Genomic DNA, 13,238 nt, shown 5'->3' on the forward strand with positions numbered 1-13,238 from the left:
ATTTTTGGGATGTGTGATGTAAGTTGGATTCTCAGCCTTTTAAAATTACCGATGAGCCAAAATGGCTGCCAGCTTCTTTTCTGTGGACTAACTCCTCCTTCAACACATTATCTTCACCTCTGATCTCTCCAGACCTCAAGGGAATGGTGTAAATAACATCTGAGAGATTAATAGAAAGAACACCTGGACCCAACGGATGACTCAGTGTTTGAGTTACGATCAAATTTGAACTTTTAGGAGGGAAGCCTTGTATGTGTAACATCATTTGCAGTATAGTTCTTTTTACAGTATTTAAGCCTTCATGAATGCTTAGATGAAAACGGACAGAAAATAGAGCAGGCTAGCAGGTTGTCGCTCTGCTTTATTTATTTTTTCACCAGCTGGTGTGGTTCAGGCCACACTGCATCACCAACAAAAAGAGAATCAAAGCAACGTTTACTGTTTTGGCAACAAGGCACCCTTCTGCTGTGAGAAAAGTTTAAATCTGGTTTGCTAATGTGAGTGTAGACCTTTCCTGACCACCAACAGGGCTGCAGTTTTATGTGGAGGAATGCTTCCTACCTTGTGAGGCATTGATGAGATCAGTGTAGACTGTAGGAGGGATGATGGGAGTGGGCAGGTCCTGAAGGAAACCTCTGAGGGCATCAGTCAAAGAAATCACATTGTACTGGTCCAAGTTCATGGAGACCGGATCTGTGAGGACAATACGACTACAGTCAGTGACATAGACCTGGATCATGGCTACAAAAACAGAGGACACAAAAACCATGTGTTTAAAGGCTGATTTATACTTCGAAACTAGGTCATCTGCGTAGGTGTCGCAGTGAACAAAAAGACGTCCCGGCCCCTCTGCAGACACTCTGCTGCACCTCTCCCAAATTGTTACTGACCGCAGACAGTGCTACAGACAGGTCCATCCCAATGGCATAACGAAACAGCAATAGGCCTGTAAGTAACATTATCTGGGTGGGCCCCATATGAAGTACAAGAAGTGATAAAGGTTCAGGATACAGCGACAGTTCCATAAATCGGCCAAGAAGACACAATTATGCAATTCTCAGTAGTATATGATCACACATCACACCTGGAAAAATTGTGACTACGCACCACCACATTTTACAGACATATCAAGTTCCAAAAACTAATTTCAGGGAGATGCTTGGTATCCATCGTTGCTAATACATTGTACGTAACGGTTATGGTTTTTAATCTACGCTCTGGGTTGCCTATAATTCCAAGTCGTAGGGTAAAAAATAAAAAATAAAATACTCAAATACATAGTTCTTTTAAGAGCTTTATTGCGGTTTGAAACATATTATATGAGTGTATTTTTTACCAACCCCCCTAATGAACTATACACAGTTAGAAACTGTAATTAAAAGTACCACTGTCTGCTTTGCTATTAGTGTTGTGTTGAAACGGCTCACCATCATGTTGAAATCTGGCATGTGTTGCGGCATAAATATGGTCTGGTGCTGTCAGTTACTTCAGGATCAGATGGGTTTAAGAAGAATTTTTCACACCAATACATCTTCAAAGATACATCCTAGTCTACAGTTGCACAGAGGGCCTACCAGGTGTCGGTGATGGGGTCCCTAAGAGCTACTGCTGTCTCTGCTTACTAATCTTTACGCCATTGGTCCACCCCTTAGGAATTGGTAGTCGTTGCGCTGCGATACTTGATACTGGTCTATGTCTCTAGAGACTTTTAACTTTTTTGGAAAGTCATTAGGCTACTCTCTTGCGGAACCAACTACCAGTTTTAGTCCATGTGGCAGAAGCTCAGTATACTTTGAAGGCTAGGATTAATACTTTCCTTTTTGATAAAACTTATAGTTAGAGTGGCTCAGGTTATCCTAATATATCTCTATAGATATCCTGCTATAGGCTTAGACATAGGGACCATTTTTCATCATTCAGCTTTTCTGCCTCTATTCATTCAATGACTGCACAAGGTCTAAATAAACCCTCCATCTTTCTCCTTAACAGTGTTTAGGAAGTCTTTCTTCTTCAATTTTAAGTCCAGTAGTCTCTGAAGATGATGCTGAGCATTCTGGACAAACATCCCCCCCTTATGTCCAGAGAACAGTGTTCTAGAAGTTTTGTCTTTCATCCAGATGCAGCTTTTCTAACCTAAATCCTGCTTCCATCTGGTTTTCAGAGAGAACATGTTTATTGCTTGCTGAGGCCTTTAGGGTCTCAGCAACAATTAACTGTTTGGTTTTTGGCCATTTCTCTGAGTCATTGCATCTTCATGCTCTGACATTGGGCTGAAGGACTTCCACTCGAGGTATGATCTGCAGCTGCCTTACATATTTTCCTTTTGGGAATAATCTCTCGCTTTGATGATAGTTTGAAGATGAGTCTCTAAGGTCAAAGACTATACACTCAAGGGTAATATCATGGAAAATAGTGCTGAAATGCTCTGATGAAGCCATTAATTGTGTGCATGGTGGGAAAGGCCTCCAGCTGGGAGTCAGCAGAACCTGGGATCAGGTCAGCTGTGATCTCGTTGGTCAGAGTGTCTCAGCTGTCATGGTCAGTAGTTTCTCGGAACCTCCTGTGATGAACTGATAAAAAAGAAGCTGACAAGTTGAATCTATCCACCACTAGACCAAACAGCTGATAGCGCAGCAGCAGATAAGGGTATGGTGAACAGCAGAGTGTCCTCCATCTTTCACCTTAACCCCCTCCTCTCCCTCTTCCTTGTCTCTCCTGCCTCTATTTGCTTTGACCTTTCTCCTGTTTGCCTTTTACCTTTCTCTTCCCATCCACCTCCCACCATCAGACCAACTGAAGTCACGGCAGCTGTTAATTCCTATCGATTTGCTTCTCTAACTAATGCATGAATAAACTGAGCCCATCACCAGAGGCGTTAAATGTGACTGGTGGGCCTCCTCGCACGATGGTGCTCAGTGTCATTGTGTCCTGATTTGTCAGGGGGATTTGATGGTCCCATCATACCAACAGAGCAAAGCAGTAGTCCCTGTGGTCGCCATGGGTTCCAGGCTCATCCAAAGATCATTTTACACATTTCTGCTTCACTGTGTGAATTTGTATAGATGATTACTGGAGCATGAAAACCAATTGGGTTTCTTGGACTGAGTGGCCTTTGTTCTTTGGGAATCTTTATCAGTCAGTGGTTTGTCCAGATGAGGATGCTGGTGGTCTGCCCCATGGAGACGTTTAAATTGAACCAGGAATACTTCAGAGACACAGAGAATTAAAACAAGTCATTTTGTCACATTTCTGTTGTTCCTGAAGGAGTAGGACTGTAAAAGATACAGTAAACCCAATACTGGACCAAGACCATAGGATTCAGAAGGGTAAGCATGTAATGTGGTTAGTTAATCCAACAGGAATGATAAGCAAACTCTGCACAGAAGGTCCTTGGCCAAGACCTGAACCCAGGGGGTCTTGCTCTGGGGCAGTAGTACTAACCACCAAAGCGCTGTTCAGGAAAAAAAAAAAAGAATTAAAATGATTGAATAAGATGTGAAACTCAAATGAGGCTTAAAAAAGCCAGAGTGGATGATATTTAATGTCTACATGCAACATTTTAAATCCTGAGTAAAAACCTGTCACACTACAGTATTTGAGTGAGAGGTAAAGGAGTGGAGCATTTGATAAGCAGGAAACGGGGCCATCACAGATTCTTGGGACGTATGAAAAACTTTACTGCATAAGTGCTGCAGCTCTGATGAGCTCCTGGATGTGTGATCTGCTGCTAAAGAAATGCAACTTTAATCTTGATTATTATTAGATAGTAAAGCTCTAGTGGTGGGGTGTTTCTGCAGTGATGAAGACTCACTCACCTCAGCATATAGTGGCAGGATAAATTATTTGCCGATCCAGCAGCAAAAATAATTTTCTAACCACCTATTCATAAACACATGCAGGAGTTGATGGAGAAGGCCAAAATATTTTATAATCTTCATCTCAAATGTAGGCCTATGCTTTTTAATACAACAGGATGAAGGCAAGAGAAGCCTCAGTGGAAAAGCAGTGACAGCCAGTATCATGTCTTCAGGCCTAAGACGGCAGGTCAAGGGTTAAAGGAAAAGTCTGGTCAGCAAGGAATAATAAATGGATCATTATTCATACTTAAAACTAATACATTTGTGGTGATTTAATTAATTTAGGGTTCAAAATAATAATAAAAATAATATTTTTGTTGCCATCACTGTGTCCAGGATCGACTATTTTTGCCCATATATAGTAACACCTCACTCCTGACAATTCCCGGCACTGTGCGGTAAGCCAAGCGGCATTCTCCACACTTTACAAGCAAAATCAATGGGAGCTATTAGACACATCTGCAATCAACAACAATTATTGAAGATTTCAAGAGGACTTCACCATTAAAATTCACGAAAGCTATAGTTAAACTGACAATGCCCACTTACATGGCAGTTGGATGTTGTAATACATTGTTTAAAAGTAAAAAACAATTAGTTATTTCACCTTCCCGATTCATGATAGCCCATGGACTGATTCGTCGTTGGATTGCCAACTTGAAAAGGGAGGATTTGCCATCGAACTTCTGGCCAGAGAAAAAACACATGATACATAGCCAACATTTCGAAGAAGAATGTTTTCAAGATGACTTGGATAATAGAGCATAGTGACAAATGCTAGATACAGCTTTGGGAATTGCTCAACAGCCGATACAGCACCGTGATGTCACAAACCGGTAGGTGGCAGTAGTGCTCTTTGACAAACATGGATATCTCTGGTAAAGCACATTCAAATTAAACTACTTTTAATTAAAAACACTTATTAAAAAATTAATAACAGTTTCATATTTAAAGTACTTTCAGAAGTTTGAATTTTGAAAATGACCAGACTTTTCCTTTAAATGTCATGAACCTGAAACAGCCTGGAAGAACTATAGGAGAATGTTTCTTCTGTCAAAAACTGTGAGACCAAAACAGAGATGTTTAACCATAATGGTATTGGCAAACATACTTGTTGTCTTCCACTTTATCTGGGATCAGGTCCAGGGGGCAACAATCTCACCAAAGACTAGCAGCCTTCATTCTCCTCACTGGTGGATGGATTTCAGTGATCCTGGAGGATATATTGTTGGGGGTGTAGAGCCACTTCTGCCTCGAGAGATAGAGTCTCTCGAGGCAGACAGGTTCTGGGTGACTGGTTAGACAAAGAGCAATTTTAGGAGCCCTTAGGATGACCATAAAATCAAGACATGTGACATCACGTAGCATGGTGGATCTGGGACTTCCCCCTGGAGCCAGGCCTACGGTTGGGGTTTGTTGGTAAGTGCCTGGTGATTGAAGGAGTGATGCTAAGCCATGTCTACTGAACCCACCACCTAAGGGGAACCCTGATGCACTAATGCTAAGGTGATGAAACCAAACACAGCTTCTCAGCACAAACACCTTGGATCAATTGTTTTTTGTATGATTTAGGGTGGTTGGTGGTCTTGGCTTGGTTAGGGCACCTTACATTCATTGAGAGGTCCATATGTTGGACAGCTGTCCAAACCAGGTCATCAGCAGCAAAATCTCCCCAACACACATCACTGATGGGAAAACTATTTCAAACTCCACAGAAGCTCTCAAGCAGTGATGCAGAACTTTTGATCCTCTTATTATTATGAAACTCTGGCAGATAATAAGGATTTTCCCAGCAGGCAGTAAGACCTTTCCTTTAAATCAGCTATATGTTAGAGAGTTGATCAGACGCCTTGAGCTGTGTGCATCCTATGGAAAAAACAGCCCTCCACTTCAGGGGGGAAAACCATCTGATAACTTGATCAGAAACGGCTGTAAAGGAAAAGAATGTCTCTGTATAACTGTGCTGTTTCTGACAAGATTTATGTGCATGGATCCAGACGATGTGTTGGTCGGTCATGTGTTCAGCATAAGTTCAAAGAGTGGAAATAGAGCAGGAGGCATGACAAGAAGCGCTTGTTCAGGACCAGTTCTATGGAGCCCAGATCGCCTCGCTTTCCCACAGAGACAGAAAAATACTGTGTTTGTTCGGTCGACATGCGCATGATTGTTTTGAAGCTGCTGATTTTAACATTCTTGGCTGTGAAGAATCAGATATGAACACAAACAGAAAAAGATCAATAGGTATTATTTCATTAATAGAACATCAGGAGTTTTTGACAGTGACGCCGTCCTTTATTGAGGTGGAAGATCAATGGATGCAGAGGAAACTTCCTTGTTATGTTGGTTTGAGAGATTTTCTTTTTAAACAACAATCATTCTGTTTATAAATGCAGAAAATGTATTAAAAAAAACCCCTAACTCTTGACACAATTTTCAATTTGAGTCATATTTAGACTGAATTATTGACCTTTGGTTTAATGTTGGGACCGATGTGGTATCAAGGTGGGAACAGCATATCTCTGTAGTCAAAAAATGGGTTTCAGCAGAGCATGAAAGCAACCATAGACCATCCTATGGTTGGTCCTATATGAATTCAAAGGACCGAAGCAGGGCTGCTGGATATTACTGAAAAATATATATTATGATATAAGCCTTTCATATTAGTCAATATGCATCATTTATTAAATAGTTTAGAGTTGTGATGACCTATTTAAGTTAGAGCCAATGGAAAAGATTGTAAAACCTCAGTGGAAAAAAATTGTAACCCTTACCCTTTTCAAAACCTACATTTTAGAAGTATGTTGACCCTACTACCAACCTTGCTCAGTCTCTCTCTGAGAGGATTTTAGGCTAAATCCGTTCCTCTGCCTACATCCCCCAGAATGCCATGGGGTTTTGAATCACAGGTAGTGGGAGTGATAAAAATTATATCAGATTTATTTTTCTATTGATATTGATCTGGTTTGCACCACAACATTGATACTGATATTGATTTATTGCCCAGTGCCGATCTGAAGTTCAAGTAAAGTTAAATCCTCCCTAAATCTGATGAAATTGCTTAATTAAGGTTTGATTGATTGATTGATTTATTGATTGATTGACTTAATTGATCTCACATTGGAGTAATACACTCCATATATATGTCAACTTATATGTCAGTGCAGGTTTATTGATAGAGCGATTTAGAACAAAAAGTCTTGCAGTGAATTGCTACAAGCCCAGAGTGCATCACGCTCCCTTTACTCTACTTTGAACTGGTAAGCTAAATGTTTAGTTGTTTAGAAGGGGATTGTTTAGAGTAGGCCTCCTGGTGATGGCCATCTACTTTATGTATGAATCAACCTCCAGTATTCAGCATAATGGGTCTTTCAGTCCATCATAAAACAATAGATTCCACTGATTAGTATTACGCTGCTAAATTCAGACCCAGTATGGTTAAGCCAATCCTACACAGATTACCCTCTTGTACAGGTAACCCAACATAGATAGTTAAAGCAATGTCTCTAAAAGTAGCCCTGAAGAACCAGTAAGATGCAAATGTAGATTAGAATTCAACTTTATTGTCATTCCACTGTCACAAGTACAGAGGAACGAAATTAATTCTCTGCATTTAACCCATCCCCTTGGGGAGCAGTGGGCTGCAATTGTGCGGCGCCCGGGGAGCAGTGTGGGGTTAAAGGGTCTTGCTCAGGGAGCCAGAGTGGCAGTCAGTGGGAGTGGAGGATCGAACTCCCAACCTCAGGATTCAAAGCCCTAAGTCTGAAATATCAAAGCAGGACAAATCACGCAAAGATTTAACACCACAGATCCTTTGCTAATCTTTGTTTAAACATAGGGCTAGAAATCTTTTCCAGGATATAAATCCAAGAACATTACCTTCCATCACATTCCTCAAGGTAACCCCAGATGATGCTGCTGATTGGCTGATGGGCACAGAGGCTGTGACCTTTCCCTCTTGCATCTTGAAGTTCTAAAGTGAGGTACAGCAATAGATGTTCTCCTTCACTGATATCTGTTTTCCTTTAGCTCTAAAAGTTAAACATACCAGAGCTCTGCTGAAGTTAAGGGATTATTCTGCCACTAAGTCTTCAAGGTAAAACAGTTTCACTTAAAGGTTGCATTGAGACTTTAAAGGTAGAACAGATTTTGGATTGCTTTTCCCACCCTAAGCCTTACAATGACACATGGGAATTGTTATCAAGCTTCCCGGAAAGGCCTGAAATGATTGAGATGTTGATCAAGTCTTCCGAAACAACCGAAGGCTCCCAAAGTTTAATAAATCACACCACCATTTCTTAGGTGTAGATGATGCTCAGATAGATCATTATTGATTCTCACGACCCAATGACAGCTTCATCCAGTCACCTCAGCGTCGATCCCTCTCCTCCATCCTTCCTCCCTCCATCATCTCGGCCTCTCCTTTGGGTTTTATCTTTAACCGATCCTCTCTACTTGGATTATATGACACAGAACACACTTGAGCGCATTGCCAATTTCTTTTTCACACTTCAGGCGTCCATCAGTTAAGCAAAGGCTGGTGCCATGGCATCTATGGATCAGCTGACAGCAGATGAATTAAAGTGCAGATGGATGAACGAGGAAGCTGAGCAGAGACAGTTATTGAACTGCATCCTTGTTGATTGTCTTGGTCTGTTTGGATCAAAGCATTATTGCTTCCTGTTTCAAGGTCACATGAGCTTATTTCTATTAAGACTGTGTCGTATTTTATGACAGAAAGCAGTCTTAGTTCTTAATTTAATGAAAAACACAAAAGGATGCAAATAACTTGGGAAGAGATAGAAACTGGAATTTTAATGCAGCAGACTTCTGCAGGACAGGATCCACATATGTCAACCCTAACTCCACTTTTCTCTGAAAAAAAGGTCTGACTAATTTAATTAAAATATCTCTGACTTTCTACCACCTTTTTACCTTGTTGCTTTTGTTTTATGAGAAAAGCAGCATCTTTTAAATGAGATCCTCTTCCTGTGTTTGCAGGAAGTCTGGTCTAAATTGCTCCGTTCAGTCTCAATGTTCCTGCTAATGTCATAAAAACCTTGACTAATTACAACCTGATCTTGTTTCCCAAAACATTAATTGATGAGTTTTATGAATTAATGTCAACAAAAATATAAAATAGAATGGAAATATCCATTATTTTTCCACAATGGGGAAATTCATATGTACAGGCAGCAAAGTGAAAGATCAAGGCAAGAATACAGAAACCAGTAAAGGTTATACTACATGGAAACTATAAAGTGAAGTGAGTACAGTACTCGGAAATGGTACTCAGGTAAGACTTAAACTACTTCATCAAGCTTTCACTCAAGTAGGAGTAAAAAAAGCATTGAATAAAACAGACACTCAAGTACTAAGATACTTGACATTTGAACTTAGAACAAGTGTAAAGTTATGAGCAAAAAAGGTATCTAAAAGACTATAATAGAATAATAAAAACAAATAAATAATAGATGTCGTAAAAATAACAGTTCCAGGGAGAAGAAACACCTTTCCAAACCAATTTTCTTATTAACATTATAAAACAACTGTTCCAACAGTAACAATATTTAAACCTTACTGTTTTATTGGCTTGTCTTCTAAATGTCACAGTAAGACAAAATAAACCGTGTACAAAAAAAAGGAAACAGTTTTTGACATAAACTTTAACTTTGTCTCTGTCTGGAGCCCTTTTTAAAACAAGAAGCCTGTTTGTTTTTTGGTGTAATTAGTCAGAATGGCTTGAGTAGCCAACCCTCTTTTTTCAAGTAAGAGTAGCAATATTTTGTTACAATATTAATGAAAAGTAAAAGGTATATTTAATAGCGTTGTGCTGAATCAATTTTTTGGCCCCTATACCAAAACCTGATACTTGGCTGTGCAGCATCGGCCGATACCGATACTATACCAATACCATCTGTTTGAAATGGATGTGTGTGTGTATATGTGAAGAACTGCTATTACTTGGATGTAAAATAATTGCCATTATGGCTTTTTCAAGCTGCTGTATCTTTTTATTTCCTACCTGGAATTGGTGACAATAGTTGAATAAACTTTTGGCTCTCAAAATGGTATTGTTGATCTATTTGTCGGTTTTCGCCAATACCGATACCAATACCGATACCAATACCACCATTTTAGTGCAGTATCGGGGCCCTGCCCACTGCTGGTATTGGTATTGGTGCAACATTAATATTTGATGCATTAAAACTACTCCTAAAATATAATTTTTTCAAAACATTACTCAAGTAGCTTTAACTGAGTAAATGTTAGTCACCAACTCTGGTTAGATTTTACTCTTTACCTGTAGATAGAAAATGTCCTTTCAGGCTTCCACTCCCTTTTAAAGGCAAATCTAAGATTTTGGCACAGATGTATAAATCGTTCACAAAAAAGCAGCAGAAATTACCCGAATGCAGGAGTGCACACAGTATCTGTAGCCACACTGTCAGTGTGGCTACAGATATGAAGGGATTCGGTACTTTCACCTTAATCTCCCACATCCAGCCTTTATAGCCGACATATTTTTCTTTACGTTTCTTATGACAAATGCCTACATTTCCCACACTTCCATGGGGTCATAATATGGGTTTGCCCTCCAGCTTCAGGAAAAAAAAGAAACAAAGTCTAGTTTGGCCCATTGTGTCAGTGAAGAGGACAGATTTGGGAGATACTGCAGGTTCATCTGGCTCGCTGTTCTGAGCAGTGTGTTGCTACCGGCTATTAATTTATGTCACAGCTCAGTTTCACCTTTAAAACAGTCCAGTAGAAGTACACCTTCATGGCAAGAAGTACTTTCCCACAAAGCAGAGTAGTGTGACACGACATAAGCGTAAGCGGTTGTAAAATTCTAGCTTTGCTTGGACCTTCCTCTTCGTATTTTGCCTCGAGTGTCTGAAGGCTCATGAGACATTATCAGGTGCTTGTCTGTGGGCCTGTATCGGATATTCTCTGCAACAACTCCATGGAATCAGAGGGAAACAGACTTCATTACAAATATCCAAGAGTCTTTCTCTGACAAAGAGTGTTGTTTTTTTTTTGGTTGACCTTGATGACTGACAATTTACTTGGTTATGGTGGTATTTCTTTCACTGATTTAAAGTTAGCTTTTTCAATTTACGACCGAACAGATCTTAGCACAGCTGATATTTCAATCCAGGATGGAGTCACAACCGAACAGGAACAGGTCAGATTAGAAAAAGGAGAGAGAGCATAAAGTTATGAGTGGTAGAATACAGATAGAATGAAGCCTAAGGAGGAAAAATGTTCCCTACGTGATCCAGCAGCCCAAACATATAGCAGCACAAATACAGAAAATTTCTCCGGACATATGACTATTTTGGATGAGGTATAAGAAAGGTAGAGCCATAATGGGGCCATGGTAAAGCCAAGGAGAAACGTCTGTCCAGACTGAAATTCTCCATGGCTGGATTGAGCTCTAAAATCTCTACTTCCACCTACCTCTATATTCATTCAGAGACTTAGCACACATCAATCTTTTTTTTTAAACTATTATTTTTTAACTTGGTCCAAAATTAAAGTTTTGCCTTGTCAGTAGACAGAGTGTCTGCCTCAGACTTAAACTGTTACAATAGTTGGTTCCACAGGAGAGGAGCTTGATAACTAAAAGATCTGCCTCCCATTCTTCTTTTAGAAACTATAGGAACAACTAGTAAACCTGCAGATTGAGAGAAAAGTGCTCTGTTAGGAACATAACTTACAATCATATCTCTAATATAAGATGGAGCTGGCCATTTAACACCAGGCTGACTGAATTTGAAACATGTTTGCTTTATCCCAACCTGCTAATTGTAACCTCCGTACCTTACGATTCCTGATCAGGAGGTGGTCGGGAGTGGCTAATTGCTGTATTCTAGACAAGGTAGGACGCACGATGAGGCTAAAACTCTGCCTGATCCAAAAAATTCTCCTACAACTGGAGAGTCGGCACAAAAGGGGCAAAACTGGTACAGTGTATGTCTGGCCTAAGGCTTTATATATGTAAAAAGCAGGATTTTAAATTCTGTTCTGGATTTAACAGGAAGCCAATGAAGAGAAGCTAGAATAGGAGAGATATGATCTCTCTTTTTAATTTTCATCATAACTCTGGCTGCAGCATTTTGGATCAGCTGAAGACTTTTAACCAGTTTGTGGATTTTCTGATAGTATATAATTACAATAGTCCAGCCTTGAAGTAGCAAATGCATGGACTAGTTTCTCAACATCAACAATGGACAAGATATTGTAAGTTTGTGCAATATTCCACAGATTAAAGAAGGAAATTCAAGAAACCTATTTCATATGGATTACTACTTGTTTTATCTAAGATCTATTTAATTCCATCCAATTGGAGTGACTAACTAATCATCTTCTTTTTTTTAAGATTCTGGTCCAAAGACTAACTTCTGTTTTGTCTGCATTTAGAAGCAGAAAGTTAAGAGACATCCAGGTTTTTATTTCTTCAAGACATGCTGTTGTCTATGTAATGGGTATGCATCAATAACGGAATCAGAAAATATTCAGATAAAATACTGACTGCTCAGAACTATTCCATACAGCCTCACATACAGCATGCTGTATCCCTGCAGGAGCTGGGGTATTAAAGACCATTAACAGAGCAAGAAACAAGCAAGGAACCGCAATGAACCCTGGAAACACAACAAACATCTGCATCTGCAAACATGAGTTCCTGTGACTCAGACAACAGCCGCTGAAGGTTTTTCTTTATTAACGGCTTCTAAGGTCAGAACATGTTAGAACGGGACAGCCAGTGTTTTCCTTTTATCTGGAACCAGACTGTGCAGGTACAGCAGATCTGCAGAGGTCACATCATAGACGTAAAAACAGTAGTAGGGACCTTCCTGTGCCGCCCCAAGGCCGTGAAATCTCTCAACCTCAAGGACAAAAATCAATCCTGTGTTCCAGCACAATGACGGCAGTATGATTTAATCAGATAGAGCTGCGCTTTTAATGCGGCACACAGGCCGTCGTTGTTCGCCTCTGTGTTCGGCCTTGCAGCAGCATTCCAATAAGAATCTCATTAAACTACAAAAGCTGTGCGATCATCTGCCCTCACCAGCATTACAGCCATCTGATTCAGCCCAACAAGCAATTTTCAGGGTAAAAAAGCAACACAATCTAGTGGATTCATGGAAACGTTGTCCCGGATAATCCAATAGCAGTGATTAAACCGGAGCAGACAGAGAGAAGGGGGAATTAGCTGTCAAATAAAGAGAGGACTGTAAAGATTTGCATTCAGATCTCTGTCTTTAGGGAGCAGAGCTGCTGCTCCCTTTAAACCAACCGATGGATGGATTCCTGAGAAACTTCAAGCTGAGCTGCTAATATGGAGCGTTTTTATTCGATTCAACATCGCTGAAGTGA

General features: G+C 40.1%; 1 protein-coding gene across 3 annotated transcripts in view; it reads right to left on the reverse strand.

The window, feature by feature from the left end:
* Window positions 1–13,238, reverse strand: part of LOC119790526 (phosphatidylinositol 3-kinase regulatory subunit gamma-like) — a 159,096-nt gene that overhangs the window by 119,025 nt on the left and 26,833 nt on the right. For all 3 annotated transcript variants that reach the window (XM_038296072.1, XM_038296068.1, XM_038296069.1), the window contains one exon: window positions 562–693. In XM_038296072.1, coding sequence (XP_038152000.1) covers window positions 562–682 — 121 coding nt within the window. In that variant the 5' untranslated portion in view covers window positions 683–693. The remainder of the gene's footprint in view (window positions 1–561; window positions 694–13,238) is intronic.

Source organism: Cyprinodon tularosa, unplaced genomic scaffold (assembly GCF_016077235.1).
Source record: "Cyprinodon tularosa strain WSP-4 unplaced genomic scaffold, ASM1607723v1 ctg367, whole genome shotgun sequence".
Taxonomy (NCBI): Eukaryota; Metazoa; Chordata; class Actinopteri; order Cyprinodontiformes; family Cyprinodontidae; genus Cyprinodon; species Cyprinodon tularosa.